This window comes from Serinus canaria, chromosome 7 (genome assembly GCF_022539315.1).
Source record: "Serinus canaria isolate serCan28SL12 chromosome 7, serCan2020, whole genome shotgun sequence".
Classification (NCBI taxonomy): Eukaryota; Metazoa; Chordata; class Aves; order Passeriformes; family Fringillidae; genus Serinus; species Serinus canaria.
Window position 1 is genome coordinate 19,117,478 of NC_066321.1, and position 23,902 is coordinate 19,141,379.

General features: G+C 35.5%; 1 protein-coding gene across 5 annotated transcripts in view; it reads left to right on the forward strand.

The window, feature by feature from the left end:
- The window catches only part of UBR3 (ubiquitin protein ligase E3 component n-recognin 3), a 95,815-nt gene that overhangs the window by 22,264 nt on the left and 49,649 nt on the right, over positions 1 to 23,902 (forward strand). For 3 of the 5 annotated variants that reach the window (XR_007777971.1, XM_050976874.1, XM_050976875.1), the window contains exons 8-24: positions 1,725 to 1,953; positions 5,098 to 5,277; positions 5,985 to 6,118; positions 8,325 to 8,411; positions 8,856 to 8,921; positions 9,010 to 9,099; positions 10,084 to 10,212; positions 10,310 to 10,362; positions 11,003 to 11,136; positions 11,618 to 11,702; positions 13,081 to 13,223; positions 16,313 to 16,409; positions 16,835 to 16,976; positions 19,190 to 19,294; positions 20,175 to 20,348; positions 20,567 to 20,596; positions 21,989 to 22,449. Coding sequence is in view for 4 of the 5 variants with exons in the window: in XM_050976874.1 (XP_050832831.1) it covers positions 1,725 to 1,953; positions 5,098 to 5,277; positions 5,985 to 6,118; positions 8,325 to 8,411; positions 8,856 to 8,921; positions 9,010 to 9,099; positions 10,084 to 10,212; positions 10,310 to 10,362; positions 11,003 to 11,136; positions 11,618 to 11,702; positions 13,081 to 13,223; positions 16,313 to 16,409; positions 16,835 to 16,976; positions 19,190 to 19,294; positions 20,175 to 20,348; positions 20,567 to 20,596; positions 21,989 to 22,449 (2,339 nt within the window). In the remaining variant the exon portion in view is untranslated. The remainder of the gene's footprint in view (positions 1 to 1,724; positions 1,954 to 5,097; positions 5,278 to 5,984; positions 6,119 to 8,324; positions 8,412 to 8,855; positions 8,922 to 9,009; positions 9,100 to 10,083; positions 10,213 to 10,309; positions 10,363 to 11,002; positions 11,137 to 11,617; positions 11,703 to 13,080; positions 13,224 to 16,312; positions 16,410 to 16,834; positions 16,977 to 19,189; positions 19,295 to 20,174; positions 20,349 to 20,566; positions 20,597 to 21,988; positions 22,450 to 23,902) is intronic. The other 2 variants (XM_050976876.1, XM_050976877.1) reach the window with 1 other exon arrangement.

The following is a 23,902-nucleotide window of genomic DNA, read 5'->3' on the forward strand; positions in this document are numbered from 1 at the left end:
AGAGAAGGGCCTTGTTTTTGCAGTCAACTTGAATTGAGCATGCTGTGTAAAACAAGTAAAACAGAGTTTCTTCATCACAGAACCCAACAATCCTATTTAAACGTAATACAGTGTGAAGAAGTAAGACATAAATAAAGTATATTCTTTTACCAGCAGCCTTAATATACTAACTTCTTAAAACCTGCTACATATTTTCTGTCTGAGACTTAATGTGAATTAGGGTGTTATTAACATTAGTGTGAATGTCTTGATGATAAGTGCTAATGCCAATGATGAAAATTGTTTCAAGCCTTTAACTTAAAGGAAATTATGTGATGGGAATATCTGTAATACCAGAATTATTGTATTAACTTTGCTTTGTATTGAGAATATGTTGTGCAAAAACGCTTTAGGTGAAAATATTTACCATTGTTGGGTGCTATATGTGGAACATACTTTCAGTTGTTATACAGGTTTCCATCACTGTGGGCCAGGTATAGGAAGGCAAGTTAAGTATTCTTGTATTCTTAAGTGTTTCCTGCAGTGATATCCCCAGTCTCACCCTGGTTCAGTTTCTTGCATCAGCAACTTTATCTTTGGGGGTTTTTGCTGGGAGAACCAATTTCTGTACCTAACAGCAGAATTATATCATCATGTTTTTGGAAGTACTTTCTAGGTGATAATAACATGGTAGTGCCATAATAAAAATATGGGAGCACTGAATCTAAGGCAGATCAAATCAAGTAGTGATCTCTATATGGTCTGGTGAAAGCATGGCTGCTGAGGGTGGTTTTAAAATTTCTGATCCTATGCTTATGAAAGGTTAATACTTCCAGAAGGAATAGGGAAGGGATATTTAGACTTTGGATTTTTATCACTACACAGCTTGTCTTCTTACTAAGCCAAGCAAGTCCAGATGGTGTTAATTCGGAACCTAGAGTACTAAGTGAGAAGTGATTTCAAAGCTAGCAGATATGTTCATGTATGTGCAGTGACAAAGTTGATTTATAATGTATTTTGAGACTAATGGAGTGGAACACAGAACTGTACTAAGATTTATATATATATACTTACAATGCATTTAAATAACAATCTGCTTAAATACACTTAACAGTTGTGTGAAGAATAACACAGCTGCATATTAATTTAGTTATTGAAGAGAAAGCACTAGAGGTTTATTTAAAAAGCATAGGATGCTATGACAGTAGAAATGAAAATCAGTGTAGAAGTGTCTTGCTTGAAAACAAATGAAAACCTTTCTTCATGGTTAGGAATGAAAACCTTACTTCATGGTTAGATGGCTGCCAAGTGGTAAGGCAGCTTTATAAGGCACTACTAAACTGAGTGTTCACAGTGTATCATTTTAGGACATCCTGTTGTAGGATGTACAAACTTAGGATAAAATAATTGCTAGAACTTTACTACTTTCATGGGCATGCTGAGACATTATATTCCTTCTTTGAACATTTCTTCATTGGCTTTCTTGAGTGTGGAAAGTATAGAATGAAAAGATTAGATTTTTGGGAAAGGTAATAAAATTAGCAGCCTAAGATACCCCTCCCTATAAATAGGTCTTTTCATTTGGTCTTTTTCTAGAAAATAGTCATTGCTTTTGATTTGTCATAGCAACTGGTGTTTCTCAGGGTATGCTGATTTTACATTCATAAAGGAATATTTTATACTGAAAGAAAGCTGTAAGTTCTGTATGATGCTTATTAACGTCAACATTTCTTTATAATTTGCAGATTGCTTTTACAAAAACATTTGTCCAGCATTATGCTTTTATTATGAAAACACTGAAGAAAAGCCATGAATCAGACACCATGTCTAATAGAATTGTGCATATCAGTGTTCAGTTGTTCAGCAATGAAGAACTAGCACGCCAAGTAACAGAAGAATGCCAGCTGCTGGATATTATGGTCACTGTTCTGTTGTACATGATGGAAAGTTGCCTTATTAAAAGTGAATTGCAAGGTAGGTTTAGTTGTTGGTTTGTTTCTTTCCATGAATAATAAATTGATTATAAAAGAAATTTAATCTTTCTTTGGTGGTCAATCCATCCCTCTGATGCCTTTCCAAAAATGTACAGGGTCTAGCAATATATGGTAGGGGATGAATCTCAAAATACCCTGGAAGTAATTAGGTAGTTATCAGGAGTGATACTAGTATTTTATCCTTTGGTTTGTATGGGTTTTTTTTAGGAATGTTACGTGGTTTAGAATGCAGGTTGTTACCCTGCTACTACTTAATTTGTTGTGTGAAGTGCATAAGCAACTATTTGAATGAAAAATTATATACACAAATTGAGACTCTTATGAATTTGAAAAATATTTTAAAAGAATTTCACAAGCCATTTGCAGTATTTAAAATTGTTTTAATTTTTAAAACTTGTGATTGCCTTGATATAATTAGAGGAGAATAATTTAATAGTTTGTCAATATAGCAATTTGATCAACCTTTTGTTTGACAAAGTGGCAGTTTGAATTTGATCTGTTGTAGACTGTATAACTTCTTTAGTGAAAACAGCTGTTCTATTTTCACCCTCCTTGTTTTACCTGTCCTTATGTGAAAATGGCACAATTGAATCTTTCTGACTTCTGTCATTCACACTCTTTTGTGCCTAACAGACTGGAGACCTCTCAGCCTTCTTTATCCTAGTTTGAATTTGAAAGTACCTCCTAGACAGGCTGTGCTGCTGCTAAATAAGTATCACAAACTTCTGCATGCAATTGTATTTTTCCCAAAGCATTCTTGTCTCAGAGTCCAGTCTATGTATAACCTAAACGAAAATGACTGTGCAGAAATGGGAAGTTCTCACTCATCTTGCTATCAAGAGTGCCCTCATTCAGCAGCACTTCAATATGAAAATTTTTTCTGTTGCCCTACATAGAGTGCTTTACAGTATTAAAAGGAAAATGCTGAATATTTAATGGTTTGTATATCAGGTGATTTTTGCTAAATAAATGCCATATTGGTGGAATGTAATTTAAAACTATTTCTAAGCACCTTTTGAATGTTATATTTGTTTATTATGGGATGTTGCTAGCATGGTGGTAAGGTTCTGTAATGGGTTGGAATTGCAGTACAGCAGAAAAAGGCTGTGACTATAAGTCTTAGTCATTTTCTGAAGACTCTTCCTGCTAATTAATGGATATAAACTGGAGCTGGTAAGCTAAATTTTGTTAGATATATTTGTGATAGATGTGTGAGAAAAGACTTTCCTACTGTTCTATTACTCTTTTCCCAGCACCAGTGATTTCTCTAAGCTAAGATACCATTATAGAATTCTAGAATCTTTTATGTTGGTAGTTGAGTCCCACAGTAAACCTAGTACTGCCAAGTCCACCTCTGGGATATGTCTGGCTCTTTTCAGTGTTTTCTCAACATTTCCCCCTCACTGCTTTATATATGAGGGGTTGAGCCTGCTGTAAATGGACAGAAAAGAAATAATAAAACTTGTTGTTGGGGTTTTGCCCTCTCAAATTCTCAATGGCCTTCTTTTGCAGTTCTTTGGGCTTGTATCTTGTGTTAAGTTATCGTTTATAATGCTGGACGTAGTTAGAAGTCTATGCTGGTGAGATAAATTAAGAAGAATTTTGTTTGTGCAGCTACTGTAAACAATATGTTTTTAGTATCTGAATGAGAGAAAATTTACAAATCCAGCCAATGGATAGGTGGAGAAAGCATGTTTGAGAGGAGCAAAGAAAGCATGGAGCAGCACTTGTGTGTGCTACAGCATGTTTAATTTGCATTGCTCACAGATCCTGATTGTCTTTGGAACAGCTGACAGCTGTTTAAAATGTACAGTTCACTGAGAGTATTTGTGGACAAACTGTTTTAATGAAACAGTTGGCCTGTGTTGATACCAACTTAGTAAGTGTTACTAACTCAGCTTACCTGTCTCACACCTAGTGTGAAAGGATGAGGTGTAGGAACATAGATGAGGGTAATAAAACTGTCTCCCTATGGAGATTTATGTCCATGTGTTCTTAGAGAATTTTTCCCTCTCTATCAGCACTTTCCTCATAGTGAACTTTAAATGGGAAAAGGATTTTATTTATAGCCTCAAGGAAAACGTTTTGGTAATGCTTTATCCTTTGAAAATCTCTAAGTGGCTTTGCATTAACCCCAGCTTGTAGAATGCTCTTAATAAGAGGCAAGGCCAGTGTCCATTTGAAGTAACTTTGGGTGATAGATGTAATTGTTGGTCCTTGGCAAAATCCTTCAGCAGATTCAGTCAGAGATGTTACCCTGTTCTTGGACAGGCCAAAGAGAACCACTCTACATACAAGTTTACCTCATCATCCAGAGACTGGAGTCTCCTAATAAGTGTTTTTCTGTTCTTCTATCTGTTGAAATAGAATATTAACTGACATGGGTACTGGAAGTTGTTTCACTTGGATTGTGAATCCAGAGCCAATTTTTTTTCCCTTCTGAACTTTCCAGGAGTCTCTCTTCTGAAAAGGAAACAAAGAGATTTATTTGACAGACATAGAGGATGAACTTCTGTGATTTGTGGTGGGAGGGAAAGAAACACCCCAACAACCCCGCCCTTTCAATTTCTTATCCTCCTCTTCTAGAAATCTTCTCCTGCCCCAGTCTTGGACAGGCTGAATAAACCCTGTCTCTGTCCCAAATTCAGAGTGGAAATGCTTTGCTCTGCTTTTTTCAGACTTAGCATGCCAGTGTAGGTTTCGATCACCAGATTTCTGCTTGAATGCTCTAAGGTACCTTGCTCACTGGGATTATGTCAAATTCAAAGTAGAATTCAGGTGTTTGTAATAGAAATTGTATTGTTTGGTTTTTTATAATTAAAAAGATTGGAAGAGCCATAGCTATGATGGTTTTCCTAATGTGCTACTTTCCAGAGGTTATGATACTGTTCAAAGTTTAAGTGACTTGCTAAGTGGGATCTGTGTAGGTCAGTCCATGATGAAAAAACAGCCTCAGGTACCATGAAAGAACCATTTTAGTTTCCTGCAATTTTCTGTGTGTCTGACCCCAGCATTACAGTACATCTTAATGGGTATTTTTGCATTCTTTTGTAACTTTATTAATAAATGAAAGAAATTAATTTGTCTTCTCCTTTTGTTTTGTTTTTTTCTTTTTAAAATCTAGATGAAGAGAATAGTTTACATGTTGTGGTGAATTGTGGGGAAGCACTACTGAAGAATAATACTTACTGGCCCCTGGTTAGTGATTTTATAAACATACTTTCACACCAAAGTGTGGCAAAGAAATTTTTGGAAGATCATGGTCTTTTGGTAACATGGATGAATTTTGTATCATTTTTTCAAGGTATGTGACTTTTATAATCAGTACTAATACAAGGATGTTAAGACAGATAGTGTTCACTGTAGCAAAATCCCTACAGTGCTGTATGTATATATTTAATCTATTAGTATTCCCACAGGATTGTATTTCTTGAAGAGAACAGTATATTCTAGAAAACAGATTACAAACATCATATAATGGATCTTTTTCTTGTGTGAAGTAGTTGAGATCTATGGTGCAAGAATTCTGAGGTTGCACTTAAAGTACAGATCACAACAGTAAACCAAACCGTTTTACTGGTGAAGTTCTAAATTTAAATATACAGAAAATTAATCTCATAAATCTGGATCTTTTTCCTAAGTGTTGCTGTAAATAAAGCTCTTCTGATTATATAAAAAAATATTTTAAGACCGTGTATCTCAATGCTGCTAAATGTTTTGCTTAGAAAGACAACCAGCATTCAGATGTTCTAATTGACTGAGTAAAATTCAAAGTAGAAGTTCGTGTCCCCTGAACAGCAAGAACTGCAGTTATGAGCCAATCTTTTATCTTTTCTGGTATATTTCTGTTCAAACTTTGTTTTATCAAATATTCTTCCACTAGATAAAATAGATTCTTACACTTTATGAAGTTTGTTTTACACATGTGTAAATGCATAATACTAAAAAGACTGCATTCCATTTATCCCTAGTTAAATCTTGGGTTGTATAACTCTGCTTAAATCTTTGAAGGTATGAATTTAAATAAACGTGAGTTAAACGAGCATGTGGAGTTTGAATCGCAGACATACTATGCTGCCTTTGCTGCTGAGCTGGAAGCCTGTGCCCAGCCGATGTGGGGTCTGCTGTCACACTGCAAAGTTAGGGTAAGGCTAACATTTCCCTGTCATGAATCTTGGTTTTATGTATGACTTATTCTAGAGTTCTCAAACTTGAAATTACTGTCTTTTGTGTTTGAAAAGACTTTGGTTTGGCTTTGTCTATTTAAATAGCATAAAACTCCAGTCAACTCGGATTCTGTGTATAGTGAGTGTAGAATTCATAATGTACATAATTTATTGTCTCCAGTACTGGGACTACAAGTTCAGGATGTGTGCAGTCATTTCATCTGACTGTACATATGGAATAACTTCTAATCTAATGAAGAACTTGATAAATGTCTCTGAGTCATTCTGCCTTTGTTCAGTGGGAATGGAGATACATAAGTCATCCTAATATGATTCTAATGTTGGCTGTGTCTGTGAATAGACACTTCATTAGGATGGGAGATGGAGTAATTTACAGGTTTGTGTGGTTCTCCTATGAATTTGAGGTGAAAACCTCTTCGGTTCTGACATCAAATGGTCTCCAAACCAGAGCAAAGACTTGTTGCTATTTGCTAGACAGTAAATTAATATATTAAGTCACAGCAAAAATAGAATCCATTAGCTTTTAGGAATACTAACATATGAAAAATACTTTTTACTGTTTTTCTGTGAAATAAATATTTGTATTCGAAATTAGCTTATTAAGATAATTAATAGTGTCAGTGAGACAGTACTGACTGGGTTGAACTGCACACTGAAAAATTGTGCAAGCAGTCCATGTGATTTTAGAACAGTTTGAATCAGGCAGTTGTAAAAGCCTTTTTGTGATGTAAATTACACTGATACATTATGAATTTGTCAATTTACGAGTCTACATTGGTTTTGAAAACCAAATTACAGCTTCTGGCTGTTTGAAGTGTTGCTTTCATATTTGCTTAGGGATGGGATGGTCTTTTTTCAAGGGCATGTTCCTCCATCAGTTGTCTTGTCAGTCATGTCTTCAGCCACATGTTTGAGCTTTTTGGTCATTATCAATAAATCTGCTAAAGAAATTTCTTAGCTTAGTTGTTGTACTTAGTGAAACCTGGTGGGTTGGAAGCTCATGTCTCACAGGACAGAGAAAGCCAGCAGAGCCTGTCCTTCATAGAGTGTGGAGCAACAGGATGGGAATGTGGCTGTTGTATTTCCTGGTGAGAAAAGGTGCCTGATTGAAATAGTTGCCACTTGCACAACTTTTGGCTGGCCTGAGCACTGCTGCCTTTTGCATGAGAAGTGTGTCATTGGATATCCTGAGAGTGTGAGGCAAATCTGGAGTCTGTGTTTAGGGCAAAGTGAAGATTAAAGGAACAATCTGTTAAGAAAAGAGGCTTTGCAAGGTCTGCTGATCACAGAGCAATTTGGTTTAGCTTCTTTTCTGCTTCTTCTTCTTGCACATGACTGCTTCTCTGCTGAAAGGCAATGTACACCTCTAGTCCTGAAACATGATTTAACCTGAAATATAGTGTAGTTTTATGACATTGTTACACAGTTATATCATACAATCATAACGAGGTTTGCTTACCTTTGAAATCTCTGCAGTATTGTGGTATCATATCAGTTAGGGTGTTTTGTGTTAGCCAGCTGTAAGGACCTTTTAAGTAGATAGAACTTGTAGGTCATTAGTTATTCTTTTTGGTTACAAGGAAAGACTTTCTTTTATGTTTACAGCTCTAAATTATGGGTAAAATTAAATGGATAAATTGAACAACAGTAGGCACTGGGGCCACCTAGAGAGTGAGTCCTGTGAGGAGCAGCTGAGGGAGCTGGGGTTGTTCAGCCTGGAGAAGAGAAGGCTCAGGGGTGACCTTATCATTCTCTATAACTCCCTGTAAGGAGGGTGTAGCCAGGTGTGAGTTTACCTTTTCTGACAGGTAACCAGCAGCAGGACAAGAGAAAATGGCATCAGGCTGCAGCAGAGGAGATTCAGGTTGGGCAGCAGGAAGAATTTCTTAATGAAAAGAATGGTTAAACATTGCTATCCAGGAGTAGTGGAGTGGAGTCCCAGTCCCTGAAAGTGTTCAAGAAACAACTGGATCTGGCACTTAGTGCGGTGGTTTAATTAATATTGTATTGTTCAGTCAATGATCTTAGAGGTCTTTTCTGACCTCTAAGATTCTGTGTACTGTAAAACTATTCTTCAAATAATTGTATTTATTTGGAGTAGGAAAACAATGGCACTTAAAACTGTTTTGGCTCATATAAGTGTGCTGGTTTCTCTTAACTGCAGGAAACACAAGAATACACACGCAATGTTGTCAGATATTGCCTTGAAGCACTTCAAGACTGGTTTGATGCTATCAACTTTGTAGATGAGGTAAATATCCTTAGTGAATTTAAGCAAAGCACTGTGAAAATCTGATTAAATTTAAAAGGTGATACACTCCCTACACCCAGCCTCCTCTCCTTAATTTAAGTGACTATTCAAGCTAGTGATCAAAAAAGGATTGCCTTGCTGAAATTAGAGTTTATAGTTAATACTTAAAATGTTATGTCCTAGGACCCTTTTTTTCTGTAGCCTTGGTGATTTAGATTTGCTGGTGCAAGCTTAAGCTGTGAATTTTAAAAACAATGCTTTCCCTGTCTGAGGGAAACTTCTGAAAAATCAGAAAGACAAGGGAATGAAGTACTGCTATGTTAGTGGAAAGTAAGTCTATCAAATGAAGATGTATAAAATACTGTCCTTGGTGCTTGTGCCAAAGATACTTGTATGTTTGTTTTTTTCAATATATGATATTAAATACCTTTATTTTACTTTCAGCCAGCACCTAACCAAGTTACTTTTCATTTGCCACTGCACCGTTACTTTGCCATGTTTTTAAGTAAGGTAAGCACATATTGTAGTTTCACAGAAGATGGAAATTCCCTGTTGAATGTAATGATTCAATACAGCATATGCTTGCATTTGTTTCTAGGCTGTTAAATGCCAAGAACTAGATCTGGATACTATCCTCCCAGATCAGGAGATGCTGATGAAACTCATGATTCACCCACTTCAGATTCAGGTACAGGCAGACTTCTAACTTAACAATAGGAAGTATGTCTTAATTGTGGAATGTAAAAATAAGCTGTATGTGACATTAATAACTACAGTATACTGAGTAGTTAGGATATATTTTTCCCCCTTCCTATTTCCAAAATTAAAAATGGGGCATTAGTTATCATACTCTGAGAAGCACATAATAATGGTATTCACTGTAGCTCTTTGAAAATGGTAGGATGAACCAGTCCTCTGAAAACATACAATTGTAATGTGAACAGAATGGAGTGCAGGTTGACAAGAAATCCAAATCTGGAAATTTTATATTTTAAATTGAGAGTGAGTTCCAGAATGGGTGCACAACATTTTTATTTGCAAATTTGGACTTACTTGTGCATAAGTGGCCGTGAGTAGTATTTGTAATCACTGTTTTTATATCTAATCCCTTTTTAATCGTGATGCCTTAATTTTTGGTTCATTTTGGTACCACAATACCTTCATTTTGAGTTAGTTTCAAGATTTTAAGGAATAACTACGTGTATAATCATGTCATTTTTCTTTGATTACTTTCGTTGTCTGAAATATGCTCTCATATAAAAGTATGGTATCTGTTTCATAAACTTGCAGTGGTTCTTTTTATCTCTTACTCTCTAGAAGCAAATTAGTATAAAAACATCTATAAAGTTGTAGTATGTATGCATGTATATGTGTAATGAAAGTGAATAAAATGATATGAGGGCTGGAGCACCTCTGTTGTGAAGGCAGACTGAGAGAATTGTCATTCACCCTGGAGGAGAGAAGGCTCTGGGGAGACCTTAGAGTACCCTCTACAGGGGCCTACAAGAGAGCTGGGGGCAAACTTTTTAGCAGAGGGTTGGAAATCTTCAGGGTCCCTTCCAATTCAAACTGTTATATGATTTCTATTTTTCTATGATAACATACTGATGATCTGCTAACATTGAACTGAACATCCCTGAAATGTTTATAACTTTTTATGTTCCCTGAACAGGCAAGTCTTTCTGAAATTCACAGCAATATGTGGGTTAGAAATGGTCTACAAATTAAAGGACAGGCCATGACTTACGTGCAGTCTCATTTCTGCAATTCAATGATTGATCCTGACATTTATCTGCTGCAAGTAAGTTATGTTTTCTGAGAAGCCAAGCTAATATTAGTTACCTACAAACTAGTGAATAGAATTAATTTAATAAAATTAATTTACTATCTTTCTACAGGTCTGTGCCTCTAGACTGGACCCAGATTATTTTATTTCATCTGTTTTTGAAAGGTAGGACTAAAAGATGAATGCTCTTGTTCAGTGTTGTGCTGGCTGTTGTGCTAATTTATAGCGTGTAACAAAAAAATTGCATACCTGATACATATCTTCAGTGGTACAACTCTGCCTAGCCAAAACTAACACCTAAGGCCTCTACTGAAACAGCTGTCTCTTGATTTTAAACAGCATTGGCTTTTGATTTACAGGGCACCCATGAAGATATTTGTTTTCTGAGCATCTTTAGGGTTTTTAAAGTTTCATACATTTTCATATGCTAGGATATTCTATCCTGAAGAAGTAGAAAGAGACACAGAATGTTTACTTTTCTGGAAAAAAATCAGGGTATGAACACCAATGCATAACTAATGCAAAGGTATGCATTAGTTTTTATATGTTGATAAATATAAGGTGTTTTCATATGGAGTGATTATCACTATAGCACATTCCATCAATAGTTAAATAAAAATTGAAATTCAAAAAGAAGAGGGTTTTCATGTATGTTTGTTTGTACTTTGGGTTTTCATTTGGGCTTTTGTATTTCATTTTAGGCTGTTGTGAGTGCTATCCTGAGCTTATCACTACGTTTCACATTGGTGTTTTAATGTTGGAGAATATTTAATCATTGTTTCTGGCTTTCCTGTTTGCTGTGTAGATTTAAGGTGGTAGATCTGTTAACGATGGCTTCACAGCATCAAAATACAGTTCTTGACTCAGAGCATGAAAGGTCCATGCTGGAAGGAGCCTTAACATTTTTGGTCCTTTTGTTAAGTCTTCGTTTACACTTAGGTAAGAGTCGCTACTTTAGGAATATCTCTATGTAAATAACATTATTATCCCTTCATTTGTATTCAGCACTTAGTAGGTGCCTTAAAGCTGTTTAACCATATAGTAACTTAAAGCATTCAATACTTGATTTCATCTTTGCCAGTTAATGTATTTTAGTCCCTTATGAAATAGAAATAGATAGCATACATAAAAATGGAGAAAAATGGCTTTAATGGAAGTGGGTGATTTGTGTAGGTTATGACATGAAGATTCTGTATCTTTTCCAGAAAGACAGCAATTTGAGTTTATACTGGTATTTTCTGGTTGAGATTGTGCCTTTCATAATATTTGCATGCCCCCCCCCCCCCGTATTTTTAAGGCACTGTATCATTACTTAATATTAATTTGTATCATGTTTGACATGTTTTTAATGCCAAAGAAAACTCAATGTGTGTCTTAAAATGGTGCTGTTTTAACAGCTTTTTACATTTCATTGTTCTAGGAATGACAGATGATGAGATCCTCAGAGCAGAGATGGTAGCCCAACTGTGTATGAATGACAGGACACACAGTTCATTATTGGATCTCATATCCTTGGAGTATATTCACTGATGTGTCTGAATGAGAATGACAGGTGCCTGGGTAGTAGTGAGGCTTGAACGACATGTTTTTGGGTTACATAATTAAAAAACTGTGTGAAGGTGTGTTTGTATATACTTACTATATGTATACACACAGAATATATACTGTATATACTTACTAGCAAAGGCTCCAATTTTGGTTTTTCTTATAATAAATGCAATAGTTTTTAATAGTTTAAATTAGTTTTGATACAAAATGCTGTACTGGTCTTTAGAAGTCTCTTAGGTGTGAGGCAAAATGTGTCTTTTCCAGTGAAGTTATAGAAAGTTTAGCAAAGCATCACATTTGTCTGGATTTGAGCCTTTGATTTTTGCTAAGTTGATGCCAATATAAAAAGCAGACATTCTACATTATATTGGCTTTTGCTATCAACAGCTGAAAATGCAAATAATAGCAATCCTGCATGTTGCTTTGACATTAGAGTGAAGTGCATGTGTTATGGGGAGAGAATAGCAAACTCTAAGAGGTCCTTCTGCACAGGCATAGGGTTCATGTCCCTGGACAGCTGACTATAAATATGCAGGTTTTCCTGCTATCACTCTTAAGCTGTGTAGGCAAATTAAATAGCTTATTGTGCTTGCATACAAGAGCTTACAATTCAGGGATGGGTAATGAGCAAAAATATTACGAATACGAAGATAGGAAAGGATGAGATTGAGACCAACAAATGCATAATAAGAATTATTATTATGATATGCTCTAGTAACTCAGTCAAGTACTTAAAATATTAGTGATTACTTAGAACAATTCTCTTAAATGAATGACTTAATTATGTAAAATAAGTGAATCATTTATATAAGCAATCACTGAGCAGAAATTTACTTACTTCTAAGTGCTGCTTGTGTTTTAGGGTAATGACAATAGGTCAGTTAAGTATTGCTACAAAAAAATGAGAACTATGGAATCCAAGATGCAGAATTATTTCTTGTGTTTATGGATCCTGAACTATTTGCTTGCTTTTTCTGCACTTGGATGTAAATGCAAAATATTCTCCCTATGAAGAGAGACAGTGTTTGTAAGTAAAGACAATCACAGAAACTTTATATACACTACAGGCAGTGGTTTCTATTTCTCATTAAGTACTAACAGTTTGAGCCAAATATGTAGCAAGTCTTACAAAAAGTTTAACCTCCTTGTTGGGAGGCTTAGATTCTCTTCAACATCAGTTACTGTTCTTAGCAGCTGGAGCATACAGACCTCTTGTGGTAAGCCCAGAGCACTGCTGAGATGTGGTCTGAAATGACTGATGGAAAATATCAAGAGGGGAGGGAAATTCTGTGTCCTGCAACTAAATTAACTTTGCTTTCCTTAATGTAAGCATTACATTCCAGAAAACCCTAATCCTAAAAGTGGTATTATTCCAGGAAGCTTAAGCTTTGAATCAGTCCTGTCAGCAGTTGCTGACTTTAAAGCCCCTGTTTTTGAACCTGGAGGTTCCATGCAACAAGGAATGTACACACCTAAAGGTATGGTAATCAGCATTCTCTTGCAACATAGTCATTGGTAAGATGCCTAGCCAGGGTTTGTTTGGTTTTGTTGTAGTGGGCTTTTTTTCCTTTAAAAAAACCCAAAAAGCAAACCCAGCCTACCCAACCCAGTGTTGAAAACTGCCTCCCATCCTCCCCACGAAAAAGCCAAACCTACCACAGCCACCAAAACCCCACAAAACTTGACTTTTTCATTATTGTCCATTGCTTATTTAAGAGCATTGCTAAAGATTATCAGTAGTCTTAAATAAATTGATTTTGATCTAGAGTGAAAATGAGCTTCTCATACTAATCAGGTACCTTCAGAAAGCAAAGGAAAATATAGAAATAAGAAATTATCTCATTTGTATTTTACTGATCTGCATACTTAATTATTCCTCTGATTTTAATAAATATGGTGTATATTTAGTAGAGTTTAGAACTGTTTGCACTAGTGAAATGTCAAAGATACTTTCTTTGAACTTCTCCACCTTTTGACTGTTAAAGATACTGTGATACATAATTCTTCATTTTATGTTGCTTAACTGTATTAGTATCCTGTAACATTTTTTGCTGTCAGTAGTGCTGGCCTAGAAAAAAGTTCAGGCTAGACTTATTATAGAATATTGTTCTGTAATTCTACAATGCATACAGTGCAAAAATGACAAGTTTCTTTCCCTGACCAGCTTGTCATCTAAATTGGACTCAACACAGCACTGGTATATCAAAGGAGAGAAATAATTTAAGAACTCAGTGTTCCATTACTGTGTCATGTCACTAAGCAGATAAGCCAGTAGAAATCTGAAATGCTTCATGTGCTCTGGTTGTGCTTCAGGCTAATGGCAAAGCTGAAGAGAGATTAACTCCTTCCTCCCCCACATACCTCCCTTGAGAACTGGGAAGGTTAGAGTCTGGCAATTTTGAAACCATTTGGTTTCATGGATTTTTTGGGGGGGGAGTAGTGGTTAATGGAGGTACTAGTATTGTAATAACTTGTAATTGTTTGCCAGTTTTTTGCCAGTACTGGGAGATTGAAGTGTCAATAAAGCTCTTTTATACAAACTAACAAATAGTGAAATAATTTTGTGAAACCAGAGCTTTGATTCATCTTGGTTCTTTGATGTGTAATTAGGCAGCTTAACACCCCTGTATCTAAAATAACTTAATTTTAATGTTACATAAACTACATTTCCTTATGTCCTGTCTGGTTTCTGGAGTTCATTACGTGCTGGTCATTTTCATAACACAATGTGAAGGAAAAAGAGATGGATTATGCCATTTTTAATTATAGCACTTCATATTTAGGGAATCTAATGCTAGATTACAGTGTTTGGAGTTTTTTTGTATATTTTGGGTATTTTTTTCAACTTAGGTAAACTATTTTTCCAGAGGTAAACTGTCTTAAGTATCTCACCTCTAGCATTGAACAATGAAGTGATTTATGACACTATACCAATCCCCTTTTTCTTAAAGTAATAAAAGCTGAAAAATCTTCTGCAGGAATAAAAGCTGATATGGCTTTCTTTTACCCTCTTAAATGTTTATATTCCTCTGTAAGATTCTATAGATTCTCAAACCCTTTGCTTTTAAGAATTATAGTTTGTGGCCTGTCATAGTTAAAGCAAGTCATGATCAGATCAATTCCCTCTAATCCTCTAATCCCTTGTTTCCCTAATTTTGAGGGGGTGGAATCTACTTTATGTTCACAGATCCCTAGATTTTGCTTCCATTAACCATCATTTTAAAAAAACGAAACCAATCAAAAACCAACTTCCAGAGCCAGGTTCTTTCTACACACTGTGAATTTGTGTGCTGGAGATGAGCTGTATGTGCATTTCCAATATTCACTGTATGGCTCACTCAGTCATTTTTTCTCATTAAGCATTAGCAGCCCAAGCAAGCTTGGTGTGTGTTTCAGACTGCAATACTAAATTCTGTTCAGAAGAAATGTGGATTTTTTTCACAAACTAAATTTGATTGTATTTAATACATAATGGAAACTTTGCTAGGTGTTCTCCCTCAGCAGTCTATGAGGATTTGTGAAGAACTGTTAGCCTTAGCAGGGGTTAATTTATAGAGGCTAGACCACTAGGTGTGAGTATAGACACTTGTCTTCGTGCCTGGGGAAAATTAATCTCAGAAGTGTGGTAAAGCTGCTTATTTCTGCCTGTGGAAACTTTGAAGAATGCTGTAAGCACTTGTGTAATGTTACGCCTGCTGGTGGAGCTAAAATTCTGTATCCACTGGGTTTCTTCCTCGATTTGGGGTCATTGAATCTTGCCTTCATTTTTTTGTGTTATGAGAGCTAAGCACTTCAAAACAATTCATAGAATTAATGTCTTCATTTGGCTTTAGATTGGAACTTAGTTTTGGTTTTTAATAACTTGTAAATAGAAAAAAAAAAGCCATCAAATAGGATATTTTTATAGACTAAACACTTTTCTGTTTGTGATTGCTCTGAACAGCCCCTCTGGATGTTACTTTAGAGCTACTAAATTAAATGGATGTAACTAAGATTTTAATGCTGAAATAATGCATGACACTAGTTATAGAACAAAGGCATGTTTGTTAAGGATTGATCATAAATATCATTTGATACAAAGCTTGACCATTTTTGATACAGAACAAGAAATTGTGTTGTTGCAGCAATTTTGTTCACTACACTTAATAGTAAAATAACTTCCACCTGCTAACAGCTCCACAGTCTTTACTTCCTACTTTCAAGAGGTTTGTGCTCATCATGTATGAAGTGAAAAATAATGTAAGCCTTTTCTCACAAGTACTTGGAAATGAGAAAGAGCAAAACAAGTTGCATACAGAAATGATGTTTTGGGGGTTTAATAGAGTGTTATTTTTTTATTTTTGAAACCAATCAAAATTTTGCAAAAAATGTTTTTCTAGTTTGATAAAGGGTGGTAATTATTAGTATAGAAAGTATTATTAGTAAGAATTATTATAAATTGCTGTAGTTTGCTGGGAAAAATTATATAATAGAAGTGACATAATTAAAGCTTGTTAAGGAGAGAATCTAAAATAAGTGGTAAGGTCTTTAAAGAGAATGTTAACATGTACTTTCTTTTAAACAACAGCTGAAGTTTGGGATAAGGAATTTGACCCTGTCATGGTAATACTTCGAACGGTTTACCGCAGAGATGTGCAGTCTGCGATGGACAGATACACAGCATTGTAAGTTGGATCCATTTCAGAAATGCTACATCATACTCTTGCTCATTCCACAGCTATTTTATTGTTTTCACTGCCTGATAATGGTAATCATTTCATCAGTATTTTCAAGCCCCACATTTGTTCTTGAGTAAATAGACTGTAACAAGCAGTAACAGAATTTGGGTTGTCTTAGTCTGTTACTCTTCCATAAATGTTTAAATATACACCAGAAGGGCCACAGACAAAGTAGTGAATGTCATCACAGATAAAATACCTAACCAAAGATATTGTTTAAAAATCGTTTGCAACTTACTTGAAGAAGTCTTATCTATTTTTATGTAGTTTACTCTTAGGTACAAAAGCAAAGTTTATCTATAGCAGTGGCAGTTTTATACATTATTGCAGTGTTTAACAGTGGTTTCAACATTTAACATTTGTTTCAACAGCTTAAAGCAAAGTGGCAAATTCCCTGGAAACCCATGGCCTCCTTACAAGAAGAGAACACCACTACACCCAAGTTACAGAGGTCTCATAAAGCTTTTGCACTGTAAAACTCTGCACATTGTGCTCTTCACACTTCTTTACAAGGTACAGTCAGGATTTGCATTAAGTGCATTGGTTCACTTCCACACTTTTTACAGAAGTTCTTAGAAGCATGATTTTTTTAAAGTTTATTTGGAGGTTCCATTTTATGTAATATTTTTGATTTTGGTTTATTTTTCAAGTCTAGTATGAGTTTTTTTCTTACCAGGTTATTATTTCATGAACAATTGTTACATATATGCACACACTAAGTCAGTACCAAGTGGATGAAAGATCCTGTTCTCCTTTGAGGAACTCTGTATTAACCATCAGAGTGCCATCCAGATTGTTCTTCTACTATGGTTTCAGGAAGCACAGTGGCATGAGAACTGTTCCTCTGGTTCCTATTGTAGAATTTTAAGGCATCAGCAGTGGCTCAAAAATACGCAACTTTAATGGCTTCAAATTCTCAATGTCAAATAAGTCTCATAACTGCAGTTGTTTCTAACATCATTTCCCAAATATATTCTGGCTTTTGATAATGTTATAGCAACTGTTTTTCAGGGTTAATTGATGTCTTTAAGTTATGTTTGGTTTTATCTTTGATGGTTTGCTGCTGTCTTCAAGAGAAGCAAGGATTTTTGAAGAGTCCATTCATCAGAAAATGGACTTTGAATCTGTACTTAGAAAGTGTTTTCAAAGCAGCATCCTGCAGAGCCAGATGAGGGACTACAAAAATTGCTTTATTTAAATCACGTTTTTCCTGGGCAGACTTTTCCTTTTGTGCTGTTCTAAGGACTCCCAGCTTACCTAAACCTCATATTTTGTTTCACTGTTAAATTTCTGTTGAATAGAAAAGATCTGTTCTACTACAGGAAAGCTGGTGAAAGAAAGGAAAGCTTGGGACTACATAGAAGATCATATAATGTTTGGATATGGAACAAAAATGGAGACTCTAGGGAAGGAATGCATCGTCTTTTACTGTCTTGCTTGAGTGTCTTTGGCCTCTTCTTCTCTTAGTCCATTAAGGACCCTCAAGGACTTAAATCTTGAGAATCTTAGCCATTACTGGGTTGCTGTTTTAGCTGGAATACCAAATACTTTCCCACCAGATTTATGAATGGTGGAAAATACATAGTGGTTGAGTTTGTAGGTTGGCTTAAGTAATGCCTGCTCTCTTTGTGAAATTTTGCCAATTATTATATCTCTTGGCTTTTGGGACTTCCTGTGGAAGAACAGTAAGCTGTATTTGGTGATGTTACTTTTCAGAAGCATGACTTTTGATTCCAGCTGCTACAATTGCATGTGCTCTTCATATTAACAGAATACTGAGTCCTCTTTTTAATCAAATAACCTCTATCGTCTCAGATTTGTTTGGGCTTGATTAAATCAGCTCCTCAGTCACTTTTTAGTGACTTCAATATTGTAAAACAATATTATTTTTAAGAACTTTGTCTCTCTGATGTTTCTAATGGCTTAATCTACTTAGAAAATTCATCCATTCAAAACCAAGTCATATTTAAAACTTTACTAGGTTACACGCTAAAAATACTAATTTGTATAGTAGCCTGTCTACAATGAAATTTGAAACATATTTTCTCACCCACTTTTTTGGTAACTTGCATTTTTTTGCCATTTTCTTTCCTTTAGAAAGAAAATGGCAAAAAGAGGAAAGTTTTCCTGGTTTCAAGAGGAAAGTTGTCCTGGTTTTTAATTTTAGCAGTACTGGTTCTTCCTCTCAATGCATTGAAAGCTGTATTGGAAGAAAGATATGGGCATTTATTAATTTAAAGATAAGATTTTTTATTATTTTTAACTAAAAAAGATTATGTGAAGGTGCTCATGAGCTAAACTGATGTTAACCTTTGTGGTATTCCCATCACTGATAGGAGTAGGACCTCGTGAGGCCTTGGTGATTGATGACATGAAAAGGGGAGGGAAGGCTGGGAGCAGCTTTTTGCATGTAATTGCCAGTAGTGGTGTCTGTGCAGCTGTCCCCGTCACTCTGCTGTTAAAGTAAATCACAGCTTGAACTAGTAATAGCTTTAAGGTACAAGTTTGTTTGACTGGAAAGACATAAAATCAAATTTTGCTTTTGTGGTGATTATCAAAGGTTAGGTTTTTTCAAAATCTCAAAATAATTTTTAATCAAATCTAAAACAAACAAAAAAAATCCACAAAACCTGAAGAGTCCAGAATGTATTATCCAGAACACTCTTTGTTAAGTTTAGATGTACTGAAGCCTTAATCTTCTATGATGTGTCTCTCTTCCTACCTAGATATTAATGGATCATCAGAATTTATCAGAGCATGTGCTTTGCATGGTTTTATATTTGATTGAGCTGGGGTTGGAAAATTCTCCTGAACAAGAATCAGATGAAGAGGTAAGAATAAATACCATCATTTTCTTCAAAATACAGAGGTATTTTTTAATGATTCATTATTCTTTAAAATTAGATTTTGCCATAGTAGTTAGAATAAAGCATTTTTATTAACTTATATGGGGAACAACTAATAAAAACAATAAAAACACACTGTTGTGAGGAAGAGTATGGTTTCTTGTTATGTTTTTCAGCAGTTTCTGTATATGTAGACTGACAACACAGATTGATTAGATCTTTACCACTGTGTAAATTAGTACAAGAAATTGCGCAAAAAATTTTAAATCATTAAGTCTAAAAATCTCTAAATTTTCACCTGAAACCCTTATCACTAAGCATTTTATTGCTATAATTCTATATCTTCAAAAATGTGTGAATAAGTCAGAATTTTAACTCTACTTTTAATGATATTTAAATATAAATAGCCATTATTTTTGTGTTTCCAGATTCCCTTCTATTGCCGTAGTATTTTAACTGATCAACCCTGCTTTTTGACTAAGAATTTGCCACATTTTTTTCCTGAGATTGCCTTCTGTATAGTTCTGATTTTTTATATTAAACTTCAATTGTACAGCTTAGGATTACTCTCTGGAGTTCCTTTTACCTCTGCTAGCTAGCACCAAGGGCTGTATTTGACTATATTCAAATAAAATACAGAGACCTATGTATTTATCAGCCCTGTGGTCCTCATGGGAATCACATCAGTTATCAAAATTTTTAAAAAGTATATTAGCTTTCTTGAGGTACATAATGTTCAGCATACTGTTCCTATCTCATGGAGATAATATGGCCTCTCTAATGCAGTTTCAAAAGCAGTAGGGATCATTTTAATACGAGAGATTGAATAAGAGAAAGTATACCACAGTTTTCTTAATTGTTTTAGGAGTCTGCAGGTGGACAAGAGCGTTGCCACGATAGCTGGTTTCCAGGCAGTAATTTGGTTTCTAACATGCGTCACTTCATTAACTATGTCCGAGTAAGAGTACCAGAAACTGCTCCTGAGGTGAAGAGAGAGCCACCTGCAAGTACAAGTTCTGATGGTTTAGCTTCATCACAAGTAAGTAGATAAAAATACCAGATTCTCTAGGTTAGTTGAAGTCATTGCCTATGTTGGCTTTTTTCTTAGTTTTGTTACTGTGTTAATGAATTCCTTAGGATATTTTTTCCTTCAGTTATTTTTCCTGTATCTACTGATAGCAGAAATAGAAGTTATTTCCAGTGATGCCTCCTTCCAAATGATGTATTTAATGACTTTTTTTGTCCTCAATCTACCAGAGTTCAAGGCGGAAGAGCCTCCAGAGAGAGGTAGATCTGTGTGCAGTTTGTTCTCCTAAGCGATTAACTAGCAACATGCTTTAATTGTGCTCACCTTAACTTTCAGTGGAACCTTCTAATTTTCCTGAATTTCCTTTTAATTCATATTGCAAGGGCTCCTGCTTTTTTCGTGTTCTTGATGGTAATCTTAGCTGGTAGACTTTTAAGCAATAAAACATTTTTAATATGTATTTGGAAATAAAAGCTTCCTATCAAATATAAAATGCTGTTGATAGCTTACTGCTTGAGCTTTGTGTTTAGGCCTGTTTGATCTTGCCAAGATACTACTAACATTTAATAATGTAGAGTAGTCTTAGCTTTCTTGAGTCTGGGTAAGTTTAACCTTATATTGAAAGGGTTTTTGAAATTATTAATAGCAATTTGTTGTTGTTGTGAAAACAAAGGAATACATAAAAGGTGGAATCCTGAAAGATTTATGGCCAGTAGATGATACAATCTCTGGGTCTGTGTTGGTTTTTTATCTGTTGTATACAGCACTTCAGATTACTGTGTGCCAGATGTAGCAAAATACAGTGGATATTTCTTTTGCATGTTCATGTCAGAAAAATAGACAAAATCTAAAGTAGGGACATGGTATGAAATAGATTAAAACATAAAGATGGTAGGTGAGATGATTGTCAGAATTGAATTTTTATATTTGATATCTCTTAATCTCTTCTGAGGAAGAGAGGGTAAGATGTTAGTGTGCTGAATTTCATGTTCAAAACCCTGGAAAAATATCTTTCTGCTGTGGATTTGGTATATGTATCCTTAATTTATGACTGCAAACGAGAGTAGTATAACATGGATCTAAATGGGCTCTGTCATTAATGTAACTACACATAGGCTCACGTGGCCTGGATAGCAAGTTCTGCTGGTAAACAGGGTTATGTGGCTTCTGGATCTTACCTGATAAATCCAGACAAAATGCACAATGTTCATGGGGATGTGTGGGCTCACCTGTATTCACCTGTCTGACGTAACAAGTTACACTGTACAACGATGCTCACTGGATTTGAATAAAGGCATTTAAATGACATAGAGATACTGAAATTATTACCAGTCTAGAAAAACTAAGGAAATATTACCTGGATAACAGAATTGTAAGTTAGACTAGAGCAAAACCAGTTAGTTGTTCTGGTATGGATATTTTCCTTGGGTACTTGGCTTTTAATGCAGTTGCATATAACAGACTTGTACAAAAATACAGCATGCAGGTTTAGTATTTTGTTATCCTAATTTTCAATACATTTTGGGAGTGGAGAAGAATCTTTAAGTTTCATGCTTTTCTTCCTAGCTTCAAATATTTTCTGTAGTTTTAGGAATGTGTGTTGTTTATACTTGTATTTTTGCAAATTAATAATGATATTTTTTTTCCCCAAGAACTCAGGGACAGCTCAAGTGTTCAGTTTGGTCGCAGAGCGCAGGAAGAAATTTCAGGAGATCATCAATCGGAACACCAGCGAGGCAAATCAGGTGGTTCGGCCCAAAACATCGATGAAATGGTCAGCACCTGGTGCAACCCCACAGTTAACCACAGCCATTCTAGAAGTCAAGGAAAGCATACTGTCTTTGCTGATTAAATTGCATCACAAACTCTCAGGAAAACAAAACTCTTACTATCCCCCATGGCTGGATGATGTGGATGTTTTAATCCACCCAGAAATTCCGAGATACTCTCATGGAGATGGAATGACGGCAGTAGAAAGGATTTTACTGAAAGCTGCAGTACAGAGCAGATTGAATAAACGAATCATTGAAGAGATATGCCGGAAGGTGACGCCTCCTGTGCCACCAAAAAAGATCAGTTCTGCAGAGAAGAAAACTTTGGATAAAGAAGAAAGGTAACTTTAATAACAAGATAAAGGAGCAGTAGAAGGACAGTGTGTGTTGTTTGATTGATCTTTAGGATTTTGTATGAATTACATACTAAAAGAACAAGTCTTAATTCTACAGTTCTCTTTATCTGATTTGAATATACATGATTTACATGGGTACTGAGGAAGAATCTGTACCGTGCTATTTAAAATCTTTAAATAAATAAATCATAAAATTTTAATAATAATTTTATGTGATATACATGCTTAGCCTTTATGTATTATAAAACTCATACATAAAAAGGTGTAGAATTAAGATTGTGTTAGCTTTTGTGGCTTAACCTGAAGATAAGTTAGAATTTTTATTTGTATTGTGTGTTCATTCACATGCACACATCCCACCATGATTGTTTTGGGGTTTTGTTTACTATATATGGGCCTAATAATTCTACCTTTTTCTTTCCTTGTCTGACCCATTCAATTTTAAAAGTATGTTCTCAATTTTTTACAAATTCTTATTTAAAAAAAAAGTTTGTATTTTCTTATTATGTTGCCTGAAAACACACGTGCCAAGTATCTGTTTAGGGCTGAATTTAATTTTTTTTCCTTAAAGTTTGGACAGTTTTGAGTTTAATTTGGGACATAATGAGTCCTTAATGTCCCCAGAATACTGGCAGTATTGAAACTGAATGCAGAAACCCTGCTTCTCATGGGCTTTCAGCAAATATTGTGTTGGCTTGAGAGTTCTGTGGAAGAGGAATCAGCTAGGGGATGGCAACTAGAGCTGACAAAAAGTAGAAAGCTAGAAATGACAGGTAGTGTTGAAACTGGGAGGGAAGGAGAAACCTTGTGGTCAGTGTACTGGTGGAAAACAGAGAAGATGCCAGGGCACGTGATCAGTTGATGTGGGAAGACTCAATCTGGCAAGTGGGGCTGTTATGAAGATATAGCTGAAGAACTGCATTGTCAGGACAAACACACTCAGAGAAGAATAGCAAATAAAAAAACAATTTTAGAGATAATCTCAGTGGGGAAGAATGGGGTCTTGAAAGTTGGTAGGAAAGGAGAATGTGGAATTGAAATGTGAATGTCTGGAGGGTATGAGAGACAGAGATTGACATTTGGAGGATGTCAGACTCAGCTGCCAAGAGTTGGCTGGAGTGGAAGAGACTGACACTTGGCTGGTGCAAAGGGCTGGAACATGGGGTTTGAAGAGAGTGGACAGTGCATAGTGAGTGTTAGAAGGTTAGGGCATACAAAGTGAGGAATTCAGGTCAGAGTACTTAGCACAGTAGCTGAAGTAGAGAGCACAGGGTGGAGTGGACAAGAAGCCAATTAAGTACTTGTTCATCCAGTATTTTGAAGGGTTTATGTAACCAGAATACGTAGTTAAGGTTCTAGAAATTGTAGTAGAAAAGTGCAGTCCTCTGACTCGGTTTGTTTCTGGATTAATTTTATTTTTCTGCTATTTTATTTGTTT